At 38.1% G+C, this 25,027-nt stretch overlaps 1 protein-coding gene across 8 annotated transcripts in view; it reads right to left on the reverse strand.

The window, feature by feature from the left end:
* LTBP1 (latent transforming growth factor beta binding protein 1) overlaps window positions 1-25,027 on the reverse strand; it is a 202,061-nt gene that overhangs the window by 82,314 nt on the left and 94,720 nt on the right. For all 8 annotated transcript variants that reach the window (XM_054196709.1, XM_054196705.1, XM_054196708.1 and 5 more), the window contains 2 exons: window positions 14,535-14,637; window positions 8,842-8,913 (listed from right to left, as the gene is read on the reverse strand). In XM_054196709.1, the coding sequence (XP_054052684.1) occupies window positions 8,842-8,913; window positions 14,535-14,637 (175 nt within the window). The remainder of the gene's footprint in view (window positions 1-8,841; window positions 8,914-14,534; window positions 14,638-25,027) is intronic.

Below are 25,027 nucleotides of genomic sequence, written 5' to 3' on the forward strand. Positions count from 1 at the left end.
GGTAATAAACTGGTGTAACCCCGTTGGCATGAAAGAAGTGTTGGCATTCTGCGCTCACTGACAGTGTGGCCCTTTGCTGTTACTTTTTAGTATTATACATGCCAAATACATGGAACTGGTTCTTGATACACTGTGCTCCTTGTGCTCCTTGACTTGATAGTCTGTCTCCATGAAAGTTTTGACTAGAAATGAGAGCTTTACTCTTACTTTGGATCTGTTGAGATGGCAGTGGAAGCCACATGCCATTTCAGAGGCCCTGTTGGTAACTGCACTCTCACAAGTTCATCCAAATACACAGAAGCTTTACCATAACCAGGGTCTTGACAGCGATGCTGCAGTACTGTATAGATGAGGCTACCGTGTCTTGACTCCTCTTATATCCTCTTGTAAGCACACAGCTTGATATATGGTGAGGTCAACCACCACGCTCTACTCCAGAGCCACCACAGTGCTCCCAGCTTTGAACAACCCAGATGCTGTAACCAAACTGCTGCTAATCTATCCCACAATCTTCCCCACTAAGGAGAACTTAAAACAGGCTCTCTTAACAACAGCAGTTATCGTTTGATACCTTCCCACAGATTTTTATAGGTCTACTGGGTGTCAGGTCAACCTGCTCTCAGAAAACGTAATGTGTTAATGACTCACTGCCACTGAATTTCCTGGGGAAAAACAGGCTAAAAAAAAAACATTTCCTAACTGAATGCCTGTCTGCTCATGTGAAGAGTGTTACTATGAATGAAGTAATCTTCATGACTTAAAAAAACCCAACAAACCAAACCTCCAAAACCAAACAGAAGCGAAGGAGGAAGATGGGAACAACATTATTCAAACAAGAAAGCACGTTAACTTTGAACTTGTTATAAACCATGATAATTATATATAGTTTTACTAAGTCCAAAACCAACTTCATCTTCAAAGAACTTTACAGACATAAATTAGTAGATAGAAGATGGAAATGAACTGATAACTCTGATATTAAAGTGAAAGTGCACATTACTCATGTCTTTTTCTCCTTGCTTTCTAAGAATACTCATGAAGAAATTTTATTTAGATTTTTGTCAGGGGTAAGGCAATGTTCAAGGTTTCACATTAGAAACATCCCAAATCAAAACTGTGTTTTGAAACCAGAATCTTGTTCCACAAATAGTTAACAGAATCAGATGAAGAACTGACCTCAGTTTTCACTCATGAGCGCAGACACACACACATTTCCAATTATGTGGCGTGAATATCACAATACTAAATTAAATTTCATTAAGTCTAAGTGCAGTCAGCAGTTAATACAACAACCTGTTTTATTCTAATAGCTGTGATTTAGGGAAGGACTGAAGAGTGCAGAAGAAAGAAAAAACAGAAAACTTAAAAAAACCCCCTTAAGCCTTATTTGTTCCATTTCTCTAAACAGTTCTTCCTTGCTTAAAGACGTAGAACTCCAGTGGCTTTTCAACTTCTCAATCTATATTATGATGGTCGGGCTCTTTTACTCAAGTATTGATTTACTTGTTCAGGTCTCTTACATGCATTGCACACTGGGGAATTTTTATGACTGAAAAAGAAATATATGAATCAAAACTTTAAAAGGAGCGAAGTTAGATATGGGATCAAATTCTGTTCTAAGGCACTTAAATTTAAGTGACAAAGCATTTATACACCTAATGGAAGGTTTCCCTCTGGCTGTTGTATAGGTATTTGTGTACAGAAGGGTGCAATGTAGTATAATATCTTCCTCTCTCCACTGTATGACGATGTATGAAAGAAATCTGTGCTGGAGGGGAGGACATTCTGCAGCAGGTATTATCTTCCAATGTTCTGCTTGCATTCTCCATTTCTATAATGGCTTTTAAAGTAGATTAAAACACTCTTTGGGGCTGCATTAGCTGCTGTTCAACACTACTTTAGTTCTCCACTGGAAACCTACATGCAATGTTCTCCTACCTTTCCTTGAGCAATGGCATGCCTAATTCAATCACGTTCAGGAAGTGAATCATTTTAGCTTTATTCCAGGATTAATGACACCATAATATAGCCTGAGTATCCTTTCTCCAAGAATAATAAACCATGCCAAGTGTAAACACTCAATCCTAGGAAAAATTCCTATGCCTACTTATAATGAGATCTGTACCCGTCACTTAACTGCTGAAAGAATATGCTTTGCTCTGTTACTATAAAACATGCTGAGTGATTTACTGGGTGCATCATAAAGCTACTATAACCTCCTTTAATTTGCCCATTTACTGAAATACTTTACTTAGATTGCTCAGCAAGCAAATATGAAAATGCTTCACAGCCTACTGGTCTTCTACACATTAGCAGATCAACACAACGCGAAGAGCTCGATGCCTGCTCTAGCGAAGTGGTGCAGAAGGACTAGCTGATCAGCAGAGAGCTGTTCTGCTATAGACCAACTTACAAAAGCTGACAGTTGGAATATCAGCCCTGTAGTGTTTCCCTTTGGCAGCCTCCAGCTGGAAGAGTATTTAAGGAAGAGAAGTTCACTGTGTTTTGGCTGTGTTAACCATTATAACAGCTCTTCAGACCACCCAGGCCCAGCTGGCCTAATGCAGAATTCACAGGAAACACTAAGGTGGTGTAAAGCTGTCTTCTCTCCCTTCAGCCTTATAGCTCATTTGGACACATGGAGCACGTCCACTCTCTACTCTTTTCAGATAGCGAGCGAGGCCCATATTTGGTCACAGACACACTGGAATTTGAAACATTCCTATATAATGAAATACATTCTTTCACCTCCATGCTTAATGCATTGAATTTATGCTCATCAAAATCATCACACTATGGAGCATTTAACCACATTTAAGCATTTAACTCAAAACCAAAATTCTAGAACTCAACGTACATCTTTATTAATGTGTTCTGGTCAAAGCTGCAATCTTCTGACAGTACATTATTTAAATTTATCTATTCATTTTATAGAAAATATTTTTGCTCAAGGAAAACAGTCTGTGAATTCAAGAGTCAGGGGTCACCACGAGAATTTTGAACAATGCAAATGTAAACAAAAATAGTCTTTAATTTTTTTTGAAAGAAATCATTGCTAGCATTCACATAAAGAATGCAGTCAAATTTATTTTCAGGAGCACTGATAACTTTGAAATGATAGTGTCACCTATTAAAACTGGATCAGGGTTTCGGTTTTTTTTACTCTATTATGTTGAAGTAACTAAAAGAAATTTAAAATTTTCATAAACAAGGCTGAAGAATGCTAAGAAGTGATTTAGGCTAATTAAAATAATAATCCCTCTTTTGAAACAACAGATCTCATTTGTATACAGTGCAATGTGCATTACACATTTGGTAGGTGATTTTTGATAACATGAATAAATGTCTCAATAGACAAAAAATTCAGATTCTCAAAGTCACAGTACATGCATAAAGAGAAGAAAACAATGCATAATTTCACAATTTTTAGGACAACACATGACACAGACAACAAAGCATAAAAACTAAATAAGCAACAGCCTCCAGCTAGGACAGTCTTGATATCCATACGGTTCTTATGAAAACTGGACCAAGAAAGGGAACCTGTATAAGCAGAAAGCCTCGTCAGACCACTGCAGCCCCGGTAGCTGCACTAAAATATTCAGAATAAACTTGTGGCTACAGAGTACTGCAGCCCTTCTCATTCCCTTGGTCCCAAGTGCCCGGTGCTGGAGGACACAAGCAATTTCAACATCAGCAGCCCACAGCTGATTCAAGGCCCAAGCAACATGAAAAGGTAAATTTCTGAAGGGGGACTTGTGCACTTAGCTCTGAAACCAGATTTCTATGCTTTTCAAGAACGGAATGAGTCTGTTTAAATGACCAAGTAATAAAACTGAACGCAAAATGTTTATCACCTTTTGACACAAAGCAACTTACCTTTCAATAAGAATCACACACACTTAAGACACTTTGCTGTAACTAAACATAGCAAGCCTTCTAGATCAACTACATACTAATTAGAATTTTTCAAAGTACTGGGCAATTTCTTAATTAGAAATGACCTAGTGGTCAGTCATTAAATGTTATTTAGTAGTATCTGCCTTAACAGAAGTTTTCATGCAGTTAAGTGCTTTATTATGCACAATATCGCATGGTGTAAATTAAGAATGGAATATATAATTTATGTCTCGTTTGTGACAATTTGACTCATTCTGGTAGGTACACGCTAGGCTTCACTGGAAGTGCCATCTGACTGAATGATCTCCAAATCGGATCAATATGCAGGCATCATTTTTTATTCTCTTTATAAAAATCAATTACAACTGTACCTACTAACACCACTGAAAATACTATTCCAACTATTTCTGCTATAGCTATATTGTTAACCACTAATAATATCCACAGTTCTATGAAAAATATAATATCCAGATTTTACTGCCTTCATTAGAGCTGAATGTTTTGATATTAGCCTGATTAGTGAGAACAACAAGGGGTAAAAGAAACAAACAACAAGGTTTGGTTGCTAATGAAACAACTGCAATATTTTTTTTTTAAATTAAAGAAAAAAAAAAATCGCTTATTCTAAGAAACGGTCCACTGATTTCTGCAAGAGTAGCAGCAGGATAAATCAATCCAACTCGTTTTGTGCTTCTGCGTGGAATTTAATGGAACGCAAGTTTGCAGAGCCACACTTTTCAAACACATAATCAATGTCCAAACAGCAACCCAACCCAGTTTCTGGAGATATATTTATTGCTCAGTATGCTCATCACAAAAGAACTTCCTTGAAAGACGGTTGTTAACTTAGTAGCTAAGAAACATTAAATAGCATTTCTTATGAAGTTAGGCTCTTTTACTACTTAAAAGTATTAAAATATATATACAGCATGCAGAGAAAAGAAATTTATTACTGCATTTTAGGGACAAACGTAGGAGGGGGAATATAACTTCAAAATTGATTTTAAACCATGATGAAGCCAAGGGAAAAAAGCTTGAGGTCCCCAGAGCAGATGATTACAGAATTTGATCCATCAACATAGAAGTACTAGTTTCTGCAAGCTCATATACATTTAATATTAAGCATATGGAGACTTTTCAAGAACTTACATGCACAACTTCTTACTTCATTGAAAAACAACAAAGTTTTCAGGTATTTTTCCAGTTCTTCAAGATAAGATTTTTAAAGTGCTCTATTGGCAATATGTTCGTTTCCTGAAAAAGGAATCCAGCCTTTTCACCAGCTGTTTTTTTCATTCTGCTTCAGTTTTCCAAGAAAACCATTAGCAGAAGGAAACAGTAAGTAGAATTCTAAACAGGGAATCAGAAATTAACATTGCATGTGGATTCTGACAAAGAAGTTGCAACTCTGATAAGCTGTATTTTGGCTTTAATGACAGCCTCAGGGCATCCATGTGTGTACATGTAATAAATCATCCCATTGAAAAGATAATTACTGAGGGGGAGAAAAACTTTCTTGATACCAATTACACTAAACTGTTTGAATTAGCATACCCACAGATGGTTCTTTGTTGTCCTACATACACATTACAGAGAAGAATGTTTCATTACATTAGTTCACTCACTTGAAAGGAAAAAAAAATGAGGATCTGGTTATTAATCACACTAATACTACATAGCCTTTGTAAACTAGGGAGCCTTTTGACTGCAATAACAATGTAGAACAAAAGGTTAATTAGGCTTTTAGGCCTGAGTTTTCAAAGGCAGTGGAAATTGGACGATATCTAGGTGAAAACAGCAATCTCTCTTAGCTGCAGGCAGGGATTCAGAAATATATCCCCATTACTATTTGGTCTGGCAATGCTGGCCCTTTCTGAGCACGGACACAGCATGCACACTCTTTCAGCAAAGAATAATCTAATTAAAATGTATACTTGCATATGGACATGCTGTGCCATTCCTTTACAATTTAATTGCAAGGATTATAACAAGCATACGAATACTCCCCCACCAGCAGCTTAAACAGTTTTCTTTTCACAGCTATTGCTGTTGCTTTGCTCTGTGTTTGTGATACAGGCAGCTGTTTCTTCATTAGCCCTGCTCTCTTCTCCTCTAAAAAAACCCCACATCTGCTGTTTTTAGATAAACACAAACGACACTTTTGCCTGACCCATTGAGAAGCCCATGCTAATGACCATTTCAGGACTGAAATGCATCCTGCCAGCAACTTTCACATATGAAGCTAGTTTTCCTGATGACCGTTCAAAGAGAGCTCAGAATCCTGACCCTCTGAAAGAAAACAGTAATCTTGTTACTTACTTCAATAGGACTAAATTTCATCCTGGATTTGTTTCATGAGTATTCCTTCTCCAAGTTCCTTCCTTATTTGTACCTCCTTTTTGGAGTGTGTTGGCGAGTAAATTACAGAGAAGCCACCCGAGCCTCGATAAGGCAAAAAGGGGGCAGCAGTCACCACCTCTGTCCTCTCCAGAAAGTTAAGAGATTGTCCCCATCCTCAATTCATCAACAGTCTACCTCCTAGTGGGATAATCCAACTCCTATTATCTGATTAAACTCTAGGTTATAAGTTTCCATGTATCAACAAGTTATATTTAGAGTCTACAGCTTGCTCTCTTCTGGGACAATGATAGCATTAGTAAAACAAACTATTTAAAGCCTCATATTTCTTGCAGTGTTAGTTATGTAGTACAAAAATGTGTCAGCGGAAAAACTATCATAACCTAGTACAACAAACAATGACTAGTCTACCAGGTACGGATCTATTTTTGCACACTACCATGGCAGGACTTAGCTACCTCTTATGCTCCTGCCCAGAAACATATGTTCTCCCTCTCTATCAGCCTGTCACTGCTCAGTGAAACAACTTCCTGGCCTACTTCTGGCAACCTTCACAAGAACCAGATCATTGTTTAACCGCCTGTAGACCCTGATTAAGGATCTTAGTTTCCATGAAACAAGGTTTGCCAACACCTAGGTACAATCCCTTGAAAAAAAAAAAACCAAAACTGAGTGCCCTACTCGCCTTTAAATGCCTGCTACATTGCTGCTGTCCAGGAAACGACTGTGTATACAGTGGGGTTTATGCACAACTACTGGAGATATCAAAAGCTCCTGTCTCTCCTGGACCATGTTCAGAGGGACTAATGCATCATGGCATCTTCCAGACACCTTCTGTGCTGAAAGTTAGAAATCCTTTCTTTTGCAGTCTCTGAAAAACCTTGTAACTAATATGCGAATGAGACAATCTCTTTCGAAATGGCTGAAAATATCTTGCTGAAATATATGCACCACCTACGTGTTTAATATGAGGCGTGAAAAGATGGCCTTACACTCACCTCCTTCACCTTTTTACTTTGCAATCCTCATCAGTAAGTTGCCATCAACACCTCCCCATCCCTTTTATTTATTAAGAGGACTCTACAGCCTTTTACTGCAGATCAGGGAACAAGCTCTTGAGATACAATTTGCAGCTCTCCTCCATTTAATTTTTTACTATTTTGACTCAGCTGAATTTTCTCTCACAAACCTCCAAAATGGAGGTTTACCAGCTTGCTTTACCCTGCAAGCTGGTAAACCACTAGGTAGAGAACTGAGCAGCAGACAGGCTCAAGTGCCTATACTTTCAGATAGCAGCTCACATCTCCCTCAGCAGTGGAAGCAGCTGGATGTTTGTATTTAGTGCTCTACAAACTGTATTTTTTTGATTGGTAAAATCATTTCTCTATATAGTTAGCTACTGCATATTCCTTCATCAACGTGCTAACTGAAAGTTTCCCATTAAATACAATTCACTTTATCTCCAAAGTGCCTACATATCCTTTAACACTTCATTTTCTCCTTCTCTCCACCATCAGTACTATTTTTTGGAGACCTATTTTACCCTTGCAGCGTCAATAACGACCAACAAGCCTGACCACAAGCCAGTATCAGCCTCACTTGAACTCATTCTTCCCTTCCTTCCCAAATCTCCCTCCAGAGCACCACTGCAGGATTGCTCACATCTTCTCAGAGCTCCTTTCTCTTGTTTACTTGAGCTATGCCAAACAAGTCGGACAAGCAATTAAGCTTTTTCCTACACCCTCATCTGGCACTGCTGTTCAATATTCCAAAATACACAGAAAGAACAAGTATATGTCTATAGTCATATCTTCAGCTTTGTCAGATACAGACACCATAGACCAGGAGAATCTAAATCATAGAATCATAGGGTTGGAAGGGACCTGCCCCAAACCTTTCTGTGTAGCTGCGTGATCATGCAGATCCCACAATGTTTTGATAACTTCTATGCTTACAGCCAGGAGATAAGACGTGATCTCAGAGTAACGAAACTTATGCAGCGTCTAACTCCACACATCCTCACCTGCACTATGCACATTCTTGAAGTACATGCGTCACTGCTTTACATTGCAGCCAGGTACACATGGTTTTTCACTTCCACTTGCCAGTGAAATTATCTGGCTGTTCTCAGTACTGTTGTGTCTAATCTCTTAAATCCAAAGGAATTGTTCTGCAATTACTCTATACTTTCATGATTATAGAAATTATTCTCTATTGCTAGTTTCATCTGACTTAACTGAATAAGTCTGCAGGTTCACTGTTTAGCATAAGAACTGATAGAACAATGTATTTCTACTGAAAAACAAAGTAAATGAATCCTTATGAAGTCATCCTTATACATTATCAAAGGAAACAAGAGTATATGTAAAAGTTTTAAAAGCTGATTGCCTGGAGCAAAAAAAACCCCAAAAAACACTCTATGGAGTTGCCAATATTTGGACAGAGTTAAAAGTAGCCTCAACATTTTATCCCAAATACAAATCAGTGGACTGGATTCTTTCATCTAAGTCATAAACATCAAAGAATCTGTCAGAGAAAACTGGTACTCAAAACAAACACCACCAATTATGGGCACTATCATACCTTGACAAAACGTAGCATTGATCCTCTTGTAACCTTGTGGGCATTCCATCATAGGACTGTATCCATGGTAAGCTGAAAAAAAAATTATGTCAGTTAAATACTGCTGATTTATATGCTTATTTAGAGAGCCTGACAGCCACGTTATTATGTAACTATAAAAAAAATCATTATGAGTTTTTATGATGTGTGGTTAAGCATAAAAGGTCAAGAAATTAAAATTAAAGGTTGCACAGATAACCTTAATTCCATCTCTTTCCACATATATACCACCTAAGTCTTCAGTTATCCAGTCTAATTTATATTTTTTCCAAAAAAGAAATCTTTGAAATAGGACATTATCTTTCATCCTAGTTGTTCTCAAATAATTACTTTCCCAAACCAGCTACAAACATCATGTTGGGAAAAGATAAAGTTTAAGGTTCATGATGGAAACTCAATGATTTTAAAACTGAAAGCCGTTTTAGAAAGCAGAAATATCTTCAATGTTAATCAAAATTGTTGGGTGTCATTTCTCCTGCCACACTGAATCAAAAAATATTTGAAATACAGAGAAAACAGATGCAAATAAACTTTTCAAACAAGGCAAAAAAAAAGAAAAAGGCACATTTGTGATTTACCTAGTAGAGTTGCTGAATATTGAAAGACTGATCAGTGTAAACTGTCAAGGGCATAACAACACTGCAAAATACAGACTGAATTCAATTTTGCCAAAATAGAAAATGTTCAGTTAACTAGCTTTTTATTTCTATTTATCGTCTCTTTCCCCACTTAAGGTTGCCTTTGAGACTACAGAAAACTGTTTATTGATTCTTAAACTGTTATAACACCATAAGTGAGAGCAGTAACTTCTTTGCATGGTTATGCACTAAAAGCTAACTCTTGGCAAAGCCCAGTACTTTATTAAACATATAGGACTAAACTTTCAGCACTATGGTCACAAAACTGCCTTTAATAAGAGTCAAGAGATTTTTTCAAAATTTGAATGCTACAACAGAGATACCTTACATTTAGTCAGATATCTTTTTTCCTTTAGAAGTGTTCTAAATGTTCAGCAGGCCGAAAAAAAAATAAAAATCAAACACATTACTTTCCATCTTTACTGTATATGAACTGTCAAATAAGACAGAACAACTGAGTGAGATAATGTTTTCAATTGGCTTCACTTCACACATAATGCCTGAATTGCACATTTATCCTTGCAGCTTATTTTAAAACTGGTAACTGGTTGACTTTAAGGATAAACAAAAGAAAAAAAAAAATATTTTCATTAGTTCTAAAACCTTTCCTATTTTCAGGAAAAATTTAAGTAATGATCTTGAGTAGCAGTTTTTGGAGTGAGAAAGTCTTATTTCAAATTGCTGTGAATTATTTAAAATTTTATTTAAAATAACTTCTTAATTAGAACATCAAGATTCTACTTAGAGATTGCTTAAAGTAATAAAATGGTTAAACACAAAACCAGTACAAGTGAAAATACAACAACGTTCTTACAGTTTTGAACACATACTTTTCCATCTTTACATTGACTACAACGATTTTAACACAAATTAAAATTTGAACATTTCGTCTCTCACCATAAAGTGGTAGCTACACATTTGTTTTCAAGGCAGATCCAATCTTTTCACAATGTTAATATTAAAAACAGTTGAAATCTAAGGTGAGATCTTCAAAAGTGCAATGCATTGCTCTATTCCTGGTCCCCAAAAAGGCCAATGAAACTCCTAATGCTCATGTCGGCAGACTCAGATTCATAATTGCACTGATTATGTCCTAACTTATCTGTCTTTGCCATTACAGACCTGATTCAATTCACACTAAACCCAAGAGAGTCTCTAACTTTTTGTGGGCAGGAATAGTACCCTGCAGTAGAGCCTGGCGGAGGAAACAGAGGAAGAGCACCAGCCCATAAGCTGTGCCAGACCTTTTCCAGTGCTGCGCCAGACCTTTTCCAGTGCTGCAACGTATTTTCCCTTCCAGGGTGACTCAGCTGCTCTAGAAAGTGCAGTGGTGGAGTGAGGTCAGAGATTTTAACCTCTCCCTCTCTCTTCATCCTCCTACTCCCACACTGAACAGGAAATAGCGGCTTACTAGCAGCTGTTTTCTTCCTTCTGCAAAGAGCACCAACGTAAGCAGGTCGCAGTAGAGTAAGGAGTTTGTTCAGTGATGGCTAGTGATCCATGTGGGAGCTGGAGGGAGTTGGACATTACTTACCCTTTACTCGCTTAGACTACCTGTTTGTAATTATTAACTGTTAGCAAGGATCCTGAACATAACATTCCCCATGTAGCACAGAAAAACCCTTTGTCTTTAAAGTCGTCTTCTGTAGAAGCCCTCAAAAATGCAGATCTGTTCCAAAATTTCTTCTTTTGTTTTCCAGTAATACTGAATAACCTGTAAACTTACAGACGTGGGAGCTGTCTCAAGCCAAGGCACTTCATCTTGCAACAAGACAGAAGCCCTGACAGAAGCTGTTACCCAAAATACACAAGCACATCTTTACAAAGTGACAAAGCCCTATTTAAGTCCATGGAAACAAGATACATGCAAACTTATATACATCCTTGAGAAGCAGACTGAAAAGGGAAGAAAATGGTCTGCTAATGAGACTGAAGTATATGCTTAAATATTTGATGAAGTGGATTTTGGAGAAGAACACATTAAACGCAACCTGATTATGTATTATTATAAAAACAGGTCAATCTTAAATGAAGCCCATGAAGCATAGACCCATAAAAGCAAAAGGAATTCTGTGTGCTTCCAAAAAGTCTACAATAAAAAGGGTAATACCAATTTAGTGACGTATCGGAACAGGTTAAAAGTACATGGGACTAATGTGGGACTAACTTTGCCTGCTGAGACACTACCGCGGACATCACTTAACTGATAACTTACTAATAATTTACTTGACTACCAAGTTTTTCCATCCGATATCATATATATATATAAAATATAAAAATCTATCTAAAAATATATAAATACATATATGCATACTCTTTTAACCACCGAAACATTCCATTATTGTAAAAAAAAATTAAAATACTTGATGAAATACAAATCATTAAGCAACTACTCCACACTGTCATTAAATCTCACCATAAATTTATGTTTATCTTTGGAAATTGTTTGCTCTACAGGAGCATAACACACTGATACTGACATGAGGCTTAATTTTAGACCTATGCCCAAAGGACACTTAGGCCCAGATCCACCACAGATATGAAAGTTCAAGTTCAAACTGAACATCTATAAAGCTCTAAAAGGCTGTAAGATCATTTAAAGTCCTGCAACACTCCAAATTTATCACCTTAAGTTCTTAGAAATCTGAAAATTTGCCATTTGCACCCATGCAGAATTGCCATAAGTCATGGCATGATTGAATAACATCATGCCTAACTCATTCCCAAATCAAATCTAGACTAAGAAAATACATATACCTCTACCAAAGCTTCAGTGAATATTCTTGAAGCATACACCTACCAAATCATACTCTTGATATGATGCAGTGGCAGATGACAACTGTATTTTTAACCTGGTGAAAACAGACAGTGCACCCATCTCCTCCTCCCTTCCTAAAATACTAATGTACAGTGAAAGCTCCCACCTAGAAAGATGAGAAACATATCCCATTATGTCTAGGAGACACAAACCCTTACTTTCCAGGAACGCCTTAATCACAAGGGCAGGATTATTCCAAGTGGCAACATTCTCTGTCTTCTCTTGAAATCATACAGTTACATTCAAAAAAACAACTCCAGATTGAGCCAGAAAGCAGGAATAAGCATGACTCATACTATAAGTAATTAAGGACACTGGGAAAGAGACTGGGTTCCCAGTCCTGTTCCAAGAACTGTTTCTACATTTTACAGTTCAGGGCATCTCCTCATAGGGATAATATGTAGATTAGAAATTCTTCTGGCAGATAAAGAAACTCTGGATTGCCCCATCTTGAGCAAGCATGCTAGCCATTAAGCTTTCCTAATAAAGGGACAGTGCTCATCCCATTAGTGTTTCAAAAAAAAAAAAAAAAAAATTCTTATTCAGTGCTTTGAAAAAAGGGTGGTGGACTTCCCTTCAGGAGAGGCTTTAGAGTGAGTTCAGGCACTTCTCTGTACCCACCTAGGAAGCATCTGTGGACCAGGATTTCGGACATGGTCTGTCCCAGCGTTTCCCTGTTTGTTTGCTCTTAACATCATGCCGAGCATGTTGGCATGAGGCAGCTAGCTGCCTGATCAACATGTTGTTCATTGTGTATTCTGGGCTGAGATGACCAGTGTTTTACCTGAGCTATGAAGAACTAGCAAATGGGCTTTACCTTTGAACTGGGCGCCAAAAATTTCTATTAGTAGTTCCAACCAGTTTTTCATCGAAGCACATTTCGGGCTTTTGTGATTTTTCTCATGGCACACCTACATCTACTAAGCAACATTCTACATGCTTCTGATGAACAAGAATTTCAGTTGTAGTTAAATTGCTGCTACTTTGAAGAAAGCTGTAAAATCAGGACACGTTTCACAATTCACACACCAATGCAGAATGCATGTCTCTGTTAGAAACTGTATTTATGTGCCACAGGAATAAAAATTTAGATACCTGAGTCTTTTACTAACTATAACCCTCAAAGACCCCAAGGACACTCTCTTTCAGAAGCACATCATAAGATAAACATACTCCAAAGTGCTAAATTTAAGTGCTTCATAAGCTGGCAGATCAGACTGAGTCAGCATAAATTTACATCACTCTCCTGTGGAAGGAGAAGTCAGAGAAGTAGGAATACCAGCAGATTTTCTGCTGGAATTGTATTTACATCCACATTAAGGCTTACAGACAAAAATATGTTTCTAAAAAAAAAAACCAAACACTGAACACTTTCCAGCATTGCTATCTGTATGAACAGGGGCCCAGAAGACCTAGATAAGAATGACTGCAACTCCCTGCACTATTTTTGGCCCTCTAAATGCAGATCCACTCCATCTGCAAAACAGAGATTACATTATCTTTTCTCATCTTTCATTTAGTGATGAAAACATGAAACGACAGAGAAGCACTCCTGCGCAACAATAATGTAATTCACAAAAAGTTTAAGAGACTAGCTTCACCTATCATGCAAATAATTTGAAATTTCTTTCTCATTATAATATGAAGTCAAATCATAACAAAACAATGAAGAAAGTCTTTGTAATTTCCTAATTGATGAGGAAGATACTTCAAAAACAGAGCAAAAAAATGTAACTGACAATTCAGAGCCTTGAAAACTTTGGCCCCAAACTTGAAAGTTCATCTGCAGTCCCAAGAGGTCACTGCATTCTCTCCAAGCAGTAACCGGCGCCTCTGTAATTCAACATTTCTGTGCAAACTTTTAAAAAAATAAATCCAGCTGGAAGAGGTAAGATGATTCAATGCATTACCCTTCCAGCACTGAGAAAACGCAACAGTGCACCACTGACATAAAGGAGGAGGAAGGGGAAAAACCCCAACGACATTAACTTTGCTGGCTGCACCCGCTGCCTGCATATTGTAACTTTGCTGGCACGGAGGACAATTCCAGTTTCTGCAACCTGTCCCTAATCAAACCATAGCATATTCTTTCCACTAGGTTCCTCTATTTTTTTTTTTTTTTGAAAAAGGAAAAATACTACTTGAGAGGAAAAAAAGCCATAAACTTATCCAGAGAATAACAACAAATTGGCACTTACACGGCTTCTTGGGACATTTCTGGCATTTGTTAAAACCCCAGGAAGTACCCACGGTTCCACAGCAGTCTTCTTGCTTGGAAAGGCCAGGAAGTGCTTTGCCACACTGTAATAGTCAGGTAAAGAATATGCTGGTTAGTGATACTACATGATGCTCACTTCTAGTACAATGTTCTGTTTCAATCATCTTGGGTCAACCTCTTGCTAAGACACTGAAGATCCACCGGAGCTCTTAGCTGAACTTAAATAGTGCCCATGCATTGCAATGTCTCTGTACACGGGCATGAGCAAATTACGTGACATTATTATCTTTGCTGGTGTCAACTTGAAAAGAAGGAGAAAGAAACAGAAGAGAAGAGTATGTCACAGGAATGAGTGAGTATATTTCCAAGGTAACAACTCACCATTGGCACCTATTCCCTATGTTTCTCCGCATAAAAACATGCTTGTCCACTTTTTCAAAAGCTGTACAAATTATCTCAAATACTTTTCTAATTACTCTCAAAGAAACACAAGAAGTATGACTGATTTCTATAATGTTATTTCCTAGTAAGAAGCCTCAACTTCCTGCCAACTTATGTTTAATGACCACTTACTGAAAGTTGCCAAAGTATAATGACAGATTCCACTGTCCAGATACTGAAGAAGGTAACACAGATAAGATGACTGAAGCAGAAGTTAGTGATGTCTGTGTTATTCTAAACAAGTGTCTCTTGCAAATATTTAAATTAATCTTGCAATGATTTCTGAGGTCAATGGTCCTTCCCCCCTCCCCCCAAACAAGAATATACTTATTATGCTTTTTATTAATAATACTAATTTTCAGAAGCTAAGACTGCAGTAGTTATGTTCTTGACTTTTGCAATTTTCTTCATTTTTGCATGGTAAAGAAAGCTTAAATGTGTTCTGAGATGCAGGAAAAAATACACCTAAACCTGTCAATTAGGTATAAAATGAACATGCACAAAGCACAAGAGAAGCACACAACAGCTGCACTTAGTAACACTTTCAAAGCGAACGTTGATATAAATAGGCACTGCAGCAAACAATTCAAATGTGCTGAAGTGCAAATCCTCGGTACGCAGTGAATAGACCTTCCCGAATCTAACCTTCCTTCCTGACAGTATATAATGCTCACTGCTGCTTAGCTTTCAGCTTAAGACAGCTGGCTCATCATATGGCACAGGCTGTGGCCTTGTGGTTGCTTTTACTTCAGATGGTAACCCAGTCAATCCGCAGCGGGGATGCATGCTGAATGCACAGGCACTGACAGCTTCCTCCAACCTTCCCAAAAATTTTCCAGTGTGTTCCTAATTGTGTTGACACCCCTGAGTCAATGATGTTTCTGAAGTACACGGTTACTCTGTGTAGCTTCACAGTGTGAATGCTAACAGGATAGCAGGCTACCCCACAATGTCAGGGCTCTGACTCAGAGGGTCCCCTCTTTGCATGGCATAGGGCTGGCATCACCCCAGCCATCTCTGCCCCTTTTTCACAGATACTCCCCAGGCGCCCCCTGAAATATCTCAGAAACAAATTAAAAGCAGCACCTGTTCACCGTTTAAACACCAAACGAATGTGCAACCTGCAGCAACTCAGCACTTGCTGCATGTGAAGCTTATACATCTGTCAAGGGATGTGTGAGCAGCTGGGAGCATCCTCTGTCCCCGTGAAAGCCAGCCTCTCTTGGGAAATGGAGCTTTCCACCAGGGAAAAGTTGCACCAGGGCAACTTAGCGAAGTTATGGTGCGCCTCTGCACATCACCCCTATACAGGGTGGCACCGCTTGTGCTTTGAGCCTCATTTTAGGGTGACCCATGAACAGCATAAAGAACAGAGTGGCCAAAGAGGTTACAAGAGAGTGCTCAGTTATTGAGCAACTTTAGGAGTCTATTTCACATTACTGTCCACAGGGGGTCTTGTGATAAATTTTCCCACGTTCCAAGGGGTAAGAAACAGTCCTGGCCTGGATAGTGTTTTGCTGTGTTAAAACAGTAAAGTATCAAACCAGGTCCCACCTTTCAGATGCAGTCCCAGGCTTACTCTCAGCCTGGCACTTCACAAAGGCCATTAAGATGCACAAACAGGGAATTCTGCACAACTCCCCCCTGCTGCAGCAGCTCGGCTGTTTTCAAAACTGGAACTATCTCTTTCAACTGCCTCTAGCTAGATGATATAAAGATCTTGTTGCAGTTCCCAGAAGCTCAAAAATGCTTCAGCTGGAGAGTATTCATAATGTCTCCTCCAAGAGGCTCCCCTAAGACCTTAGAGAATTCACATTACATCTTTACACAATGCTGGTTTCTCAACCCACATCCCAGGTGTGCATGCTCTAGGAAGGATCATTTTCCTCTATTATCACAGCTACTCAGTTTTACCCTATAATTACAGTGCTCAATTCCTTTCCTAGAGCTGGGATTGCTTCTTCAAAGACAGAGAAGCCACTTACTGAAGTCGTATACTGTGGCTGTTACTGAGAGTCAGCTGAATTTGCACTCAACTCTTCTGCCCCTACCTTGTGCCTCAGTTTTACAACTCTCCTCTCCCCGAAAAGAAATGGGAGGAATCAAGGCTGGTGCTGCACCTCCCCTCATGATCTCAGAAATGAAGCATTTGGGCAGCGAGGCACATTACCTAACACCCAGTCTTCCTCTGCAAGGTCACAAGCCTCAAGGACACATCGCAGCAGCTCGTGTGTGTCAAGGCAAGACTCCACTAACATGAAACCATGAACTGGCCCTTTTTTTTTTTCCCCCTTTTTCGCAAGAATAGAAAAGATGTCATTTAACAGTAGTAAATTAAAAGCATATAAAAAAAGAAAAAAAAAAAGGAGGAAGATGATGGACTAAAGCCCACTTCTAGTTTAGGTGTGGTGCTACAGCATTTGCATTCTACTGAAAATCATGATCTCTGTGGTCATAACTTTTTCAAATTTCCATATAAAAACCATGAGCAAAAATAAGGATGCCAAAGTCTGAGTCATCTGGCAACTGTGGTTTGTAGTCCTGTCAGTAAAAACTGGCAATGATTAAAGCTGCTGCTCCCACTGCCTCTATGGTGAATTAAAGCTTGAAGAATCAATGATAATTTGGTTAACATCCAGATCATTGTAGAAACTGGCCAGTGAGGAAAAGCAACTGCCACATGGGGCTCCTAGTCGTGTAAGATCTGTGTAATTTTGGAGCTATGCATCAGAAAAAATGACTGCTCTGCAAAGTCTTAAGCCAAGCAGAAACAGAGAGTTCTTCCATGGCTAATAAACCCTGATTTCTCTGGTACATCTAATAGTGCTTCTGGTACTTTCAACACTCATGGCACCACACAAACTGTTTCCTAGCCAGCGACAATTTCTTAAGATGCTCCTCCCTTTCACAAACCCTAAGCATCAATGAACTGAAGCTCTGTTTCTACAGGTCTCAAAAACTTTTAGGTAATTTCTGTCCACTTCAAAAGTCTTACCCGCTTCCTACTACTAAGAACGCAGTTCTTCAGACAGTCTGTTCCAGTGTCTGAGTCACAAGCGACTGGAAAAGTCACTTGGGGGAATCCATAACTATTTTTAGTTTGTCTCAGCATTCAACACAACTGCAACACATAAGCATGAGCCTAAAATAAGCAGGGAAGTTAAACACAAGCACTTAGCTTGCACTATGCATGAAGATGATGCCATTCTCTAAGCTTTGGTTTACACTTTTCTATCCATCATCCACACACATTTTAAACTAATCTAGCCTGTATTCTTGAGGACTTCTGGAAAATGCCTCATAGAGAGAGAGAACAGATTTTTCATGAATGATACATCTGTCAGAACCTTATGATTTGGAGATAATTCTTACTGGTTTAGAAGGCAAAGAAGTCATGAAGGATTGGTATAAAAGAGCTCAACTGTGCTGAAAGAGGCTCAGCAGTAGCAGCAGTACGAGGCACACATGGTACTGCTATAAAACAAAGTTATTCCTGGGTAAAGCACTCACAGACACTGAAAGTATTGTTTCGATCCACATATTTTTCCCCATGCGTGCCTGGGCTTCTATGCCAATATTTTATATAACTGAAGGAAGTACTGAATATTCCCACTGGTAGACTGAAATTCTGGCTGACCCTGTGCTGGTGCACAAAGGCCACCCCAAGCCACATCACCTCTTTGTTCCCCTGTCCAGACTCCAGCTTCTGTCCCATCTCCACAGTCTTGGAGAGCTAACAGTACTTGAGTTGTGCACTACCACCGAGGTTTCATATGTTTTCCAATGCCAGGGAAAAGGAGGGATTATATCCTCGAATCCCTCTGCTGAGGCAGTAGGAGGAATTTATTCAGCTCCTTGTTCAACTGCGTTACAGAGCCCAGTCTGGCAATTAGTGTCAGGGCAACCGCAGAGGATTCTGGCCGAGGGACCGCAACGTTTCCTGGGACTCCCACTCCTGTGTGACCTATCTACAAATCCCTGTCACGAGCTGTTAGCTAAAACCACAATACAGGCATAAATAAAGGAGTGTCACATGATTAACTATGATTGAAATCGATAGGTGCTTTGCTTGAGTTAATAGCTAATGACTCTGGGATTCAACTCAAAAGACTGCATTTCACATACCACAATAGCAGAAGTGAATGGATACACTGTTTAACTTTCTGTAAACTATTCAACAGGCACAGACCTTGGATTGTTGCTTCTTTTTTTCTTTTCCCCCTATAGGCATGACAAACACAGTAAAAAACCCTCAAATTTAATAAACTGTATTACTGAAACAATTAACACACACACTTAATTGGCTTACTGACCGGATGAATGACAGGTTGTTACGAATGAAGAGTATTATCCCATGTAGCACTGGCTCACTAACAGGCATTGTCTCATAAGCAGAGGAGAGAAACTTAAATACTTCCAGACTTTCTAAAAGAACTGGTAAAGAATTTGTTTTGGCTTAAGCAGAACATTCTTCATAGGCAAGTAAAAATTATCCAGCTTTCTTCTATTTGAGTAATTAAAACAATGTTTGGTGTTTTTGGTATCTGATACATCTTTAGTCTTCTGATATTTCTGGGTATTGATCTATTGCGAATGAAGCATTAATTCTGGAAGTGAATCCACACCAATTTCTGACAGTCTATTTGTTTAAAAACTTCAGAAGCCAAACCATGAGCTTCAAGGAATTCCAGACAGTTATTTTATGAGATGGTATTTTTAAGACTATTCTAAAGAAAAAAGGTTTTAAAAGTGCTCTAAGAGAAAAAATACCAGTATGAAGCACAGAATTTTACTTGTATCATTTTTCCTGCCTAAAGAATATAAATAGGGAAGTTCATTTAATACAGCTGTCAAAAAATGAAAATACCTGAAATTTACTTCCATAGGAAATGTTTTGTTAAATGTGAAGTCCAACAGGGATATTTATACAGTTGAATGAATAACTTAACTGGCATATCGCCACTGTCATCGCCTCTAGACTACTTGCACTACGATCACATTGCATACAGTAGTATCGATACATTAGGTTATGCATTAAGAGCTATCAACACATTTTTCTGCTCTGATTTCTAACTCAAAAAGTTTGATGCTTTTGTTTAATATTTCCATCATGAAAAAATCATCAATGATCTAAGCCCAGTTCCTAATAACTTCATGTATACTCTCAAAGTTAAGTACGTGATCTGTGTGTGTCCTTGTGTGATTCAAGTTAACTAAACAATTAATGATTTGCAGTCAGAAGCTTTATCATGATACAATGTTGACAATTTTTAACCTTTTCCAGCTGCCACCCTTCACTTGGCTTATTTTATATTCTACCAAGTCTGACAGCAGAGAAGGGTGTTGCTCAAACCAAAACAAATGTTTCCTGTAAAAGACATTACTGAAACATACTGTTAAATAAACTATTTCCCTAGAAATTCATCACAATAAAGATGCTGATCAACTAACATCTGTTTGTCAGACATACTTGTTGTTTATCAGAACTAAGCGGCATTTGAAACGCATTTGAACACTTGAATGTTTTCATTGCAATGAAAAATGGACAACCCTTATAAATGTCAATAAAGTCTTTACTAGTATTCACCACCAATGTTATTTAGCTTAATTTATTTAAAAGAAATCTATCAAACTATCCTTCTATTGACTGCTATAGGAGGTATATTTTGTTTTTCTTTAATATGATTTTCCAAAGTATTATTACAATAAACCAAATTTCACTTCTCAATACCAGAACAACTCTAATTCAAGCATCCTTCTCAGCAGAGCTGTAACAAGTACGGATCTTTTCTGATACACCTTTCAAAGCACTTTACAAAGGAAGCACAAAGCATTCCGCAAACAACTGACAAGTGAGGGGTGAAACATCCCCGAACACTGCAACCTGAAATTGATTTCAATTTAAAATACCCCCACAAAAAAGGGGGGGATCACTGAAATTGTTTCAGTGAGTAGTCCAGCTCCTCTCAGCAATTATATCAGCCCAACTGAGGGACAGTGGGGAGGAATGAACAAGCAAGGGCAGACACGACTTCTTAGCCAGCTTCTCTGACAGACATTTTGGCATATGTTGCCTTCAGTCAGGTAAGCGACTTCAATATCTGTCTCTCTCTAGAAAAACAAGTCTTTTTTATTTCATTTTTTTAAGTTACAGATGCTGAGATCACCACAAGTCTGCCTTCAGTAAAACTGACACTCAAAAATATCTGCTGAAGAGAATAGCATTACTTGTGAACCAGGTCAGAAATGGCCTGCTTTAGAGAAATTTGGAAATACCAGCTTCTCCAATTTCTTGCTGCCTTGCCAAAAAAACAAACAAAAAAACCCCAAACCAGCCTCCCTCTTTACAGTTAAGCAAAAATGAGACCAAACCAATTTTGAGAAAAAAAGACTTTTTTTTAGCCAAAATACTGAAATGTAGTAATCATAGGAAAACACACGAACATACTTAGAAGACACTTCAAAGTAGTCTTGGGGGGAGTAGGGGGAAGCAGTGCCTAATTCTCTTTATATGAACTTTGACAGACACTAAGCATCTGCATTCTTTTCTTGATTTAAATGCAGAGTAATTATATGGGAAATTACCAGGACTCGAAATTACCAACACAATCTTTACTAGGTGAACCACTGACACTGTAAAAGTATTTAGGGAAATAACAAGATATTCTATGTCATAATAAAGGCATTTTTATTAGAATTAAAATGAAAAGCAGATGAAGAGGAGGAATTAAAGAAGAGAAATAATCTTTCTTATTTGCTTGCTTTTTAAATAGGACTTAGAGAATCAGTGGTCTAAGATGACTACTCTTTGGATTTCAGAAACACAGGACTACATGGCTGTAAAGGACTTTCTAGGACACCATGCCCTGTCTCCAGGTTTTGAAGGCACCGTAACATACAGTGCTCTCCACAAATCTACTGTTCTCCATCTTAAGTAGGATTTTTGTCATACTGCTCCCATTGTATCTGTTTCCCAACTTCCAAGTCTCTATTTTCTCAGCATCATTTTATATATATCGCAAGGTGCGAGTTTAGATAAAGGTTTGTTCCCTATATTTTTATGACATCAATAAGTTTCTGGCCTGCAGCTTAACTGCTACTTTACAATATACTCTGCAAAAAACCTTTTTGGTACTAGGGAAGCATTTGATGAACCACAACTTTTGTATGTGACATATCATAGTAAGCTACCATATAACATGGTAAGCTATCCCGGAGCAATCATCATAACATCTCTCAGAGAAAAAATAATTGCTAAGTGTTCCACTCAGAAAAAAAGAGAGGCAGCCAGGAAAGTGAACTGACTTGAGCAGAAAACAGAACCATCCATTTGCTTCCAACACTACTTTTTAAAAATTTGTAATATTAATACTGCTTCTATAGTTGCTCTTTCTACTTTATTTCTTGGTGCTGAGGACACTGCAGAAAACAGTCACAATTAAGCAACACATACATGTGTATATGTATTTATGAAACATCTTAATTTATCTATTCAAATTAAACTACGAATTCAATTTTACTCCTCTAAAGCCCCTCTCTCTCTCTCTTCCTCTCCCTCCCTCCTTCTAAGCTTGCAGACTGACATCTTTTCACACATCTTTTACCAGCCTTTTCTCATGGTTGCTGCCTTTGCCTATAGTCACTTAAGACAGTATAGACACCTAAGCGAACCGGCAGTCTAGAAGAATTTCTGTGTTGTTGATAGGAGTGATCAGAGGCCTCAGAATACAAACAGGTTCTTCAACTATCTGTATCATAATGCTCTCCAAGCTTCGGTTCAGAGTGGCTCCAGTTGCTGACTTCAACTGTATGTGCTCTGTTGGAAATGCACTGCAGAAAATACACCCTGGCTGTCACGGGATTTGAGTATAGCAACTATCCTACTGTTTTTGCAGGACTACTGTTTTTGAATGAGACACATTAAAGGAATTTAACTAAGGTGAGGTGGGGAAGAATGTGTTGGGAGATGAAAAATATTCCACAGAAGGTTGTGAAAAAAACAAAGCATTAAAAATCAGAGGACTTGTTATTGAAAGAACAGTTGAAATTCAAGGAAGAGGATACAGAGAACAAGAGACGGAGAGAAACACAGAATGGTAGAGGTTACACACACACAAAACCGCAGCAGAGATTTTGATACTGTTTTTATCCTGTACTTTTAGCTTGAACCAAAAGTAAGTTCAACAAAGTCTTTGTTAACTTGGTTGATTTGCCTACAAGAGGCCACACACATATCCTTCCATCCATGCGCTCTATAGACAGTAAAGTCACCTCTGATCCCAGGATATTTAATAAAACATTTCTGAAGCCAAATATACAATCCACCCTGCAAAAAAATGTATGAGCACTGACGATTGTTGAAAAAAAGTAATACCAAAATTACCCAGCATAAACTCCAGAAAGGACTTGTAACACATCGCTACTAATACGGAAAGCTCAGTTTAGCAGCTCGTCTGAACAAATAAAGAGAACCCTCATATTTAGCAAAGCAAATATCAAAGAAACAGAAAAGCAAATTCTTTTAGAATAGATCTATTTAAGAGAAGAAAAAAAAAAGTGTCTTTCAAGGTTCAAGGCATATTTAACATACAAATAAATAATATGCATTGCCTGACTGCAGGAAAAACATACTAACATTTCCAATTCAAGTTTGAAAGATGAATGAGTCACTTAAATCTATATTTATGGCAAGGTCTTAAATGAATGCTCTACAAAATGCCACCCTACAGCTCCAATTCTAAATTGAACCATTAAATTAAATTAAACCATAAATTAAATTAAACCATAAATTAAACAAAAGTCTTCTGAAATCCTTTTAACTATGCTCTTCTCCAAGACTGACACTGAAAAGATCAATGAAATTGTAAAAACAGAGAACATGTATTATTCCAAAATAGGAGGCACTACCCTTTTTTTGAGAGCACTGCAAAGACACATTTTTCCAGGGGAATACTGAAAAAAACATTATAAAAATTGGAGACTGACCATTTAGTAGGATTCCAAGTCAGGCATGAAGGCAATGCAAGCATATTTCCCCTTCCCCCCACCTTTAAAAGGAGCACATTACTGTCTTCTGGTGATCGATGAGTAAGCTTTAGTTTTAAAACCACTGTAATGTGAGGGGCGTGCATAGCACACTGCAAGTTTTGGATATATAATTTGTAATACCTCACTCATGCATGCAGCAGAAAGAACAGACAGGAAATTTATCCAGCATAACATGTAAAAGATGCAGCACCCACTGCATTGAGGAAGGAATTTTGTCTTCTTCTGTATATGAGTGCAAATAGTGCTTCATTTTGAAATAGATTTTTCATGAAATAGATTTTTCATGGAAGATCTATAAACTTTCATTTGAACATGTGCTTCAACACTGGCCAAAGAAAAAATTCGAGGTTTTACTATTCATGAAACAGACAAGCACGAAGAGCTCATCAGTATAAACAAACACTGTAATCACAAATCAAGCATTTAACAATTAGTGAATACTAGCCTTCAAAGTTCCATACTTAACCTTAACTCTAGTCTTCTTGAAACATTTTTGGGGCATGATTACATTTAAATTTACTTCTTCCATAGCATTTTCCAGAATCAGTTATTTTAAAACACCCTGACATGATGGCCTAGCATCAGCAGGTTTGGGAATCTTTAATTCCACAGCAATGACTCCTGAAACCAGAGTTAATTATGTCATTATTAAGAATGCTACAATACTCTGCACAAGCCAGTCACTGAAAGGAGAACAGAAAAATATTTTACAGGAAGAAGTCAGTTTTTTGGAGCTGGCACGGAATGACTGAGACTAAGAAACTGTGCTTTCAGTTTGAGGTTCAAGAAGGTAATTGAAACCATTACCGTGGGATCTGCCACCTACATTACCCTCACTCTGCTTCTGATTCCATCCTGCTTCTGCTCTTATCTGTCCCCCATCACTGATCCTCTCCAAAGCTCCTTGGCTCCTCTGTGAGTGAGGTCTCATCCCTTATTTTCTTTTGTGCTGCTTGGGAGCCGTGATAAGTCGAGAAAATTTCC

Source organism: Rissa tridactyla, chromosome 3 (genome assembly GCF_028500815.1).
Source record: "Rissa tridactyla isolate bRisTri1 chromosome 3, bRisTri1.patW.cur.20221130, whole genome shotgun sequence".
Taxonomy (NCBI): Eukaryota; Metazoa; Chordata; class Aves; order Charadriiformes; family Laridae; genus Rissa; species Rissa tridactyla.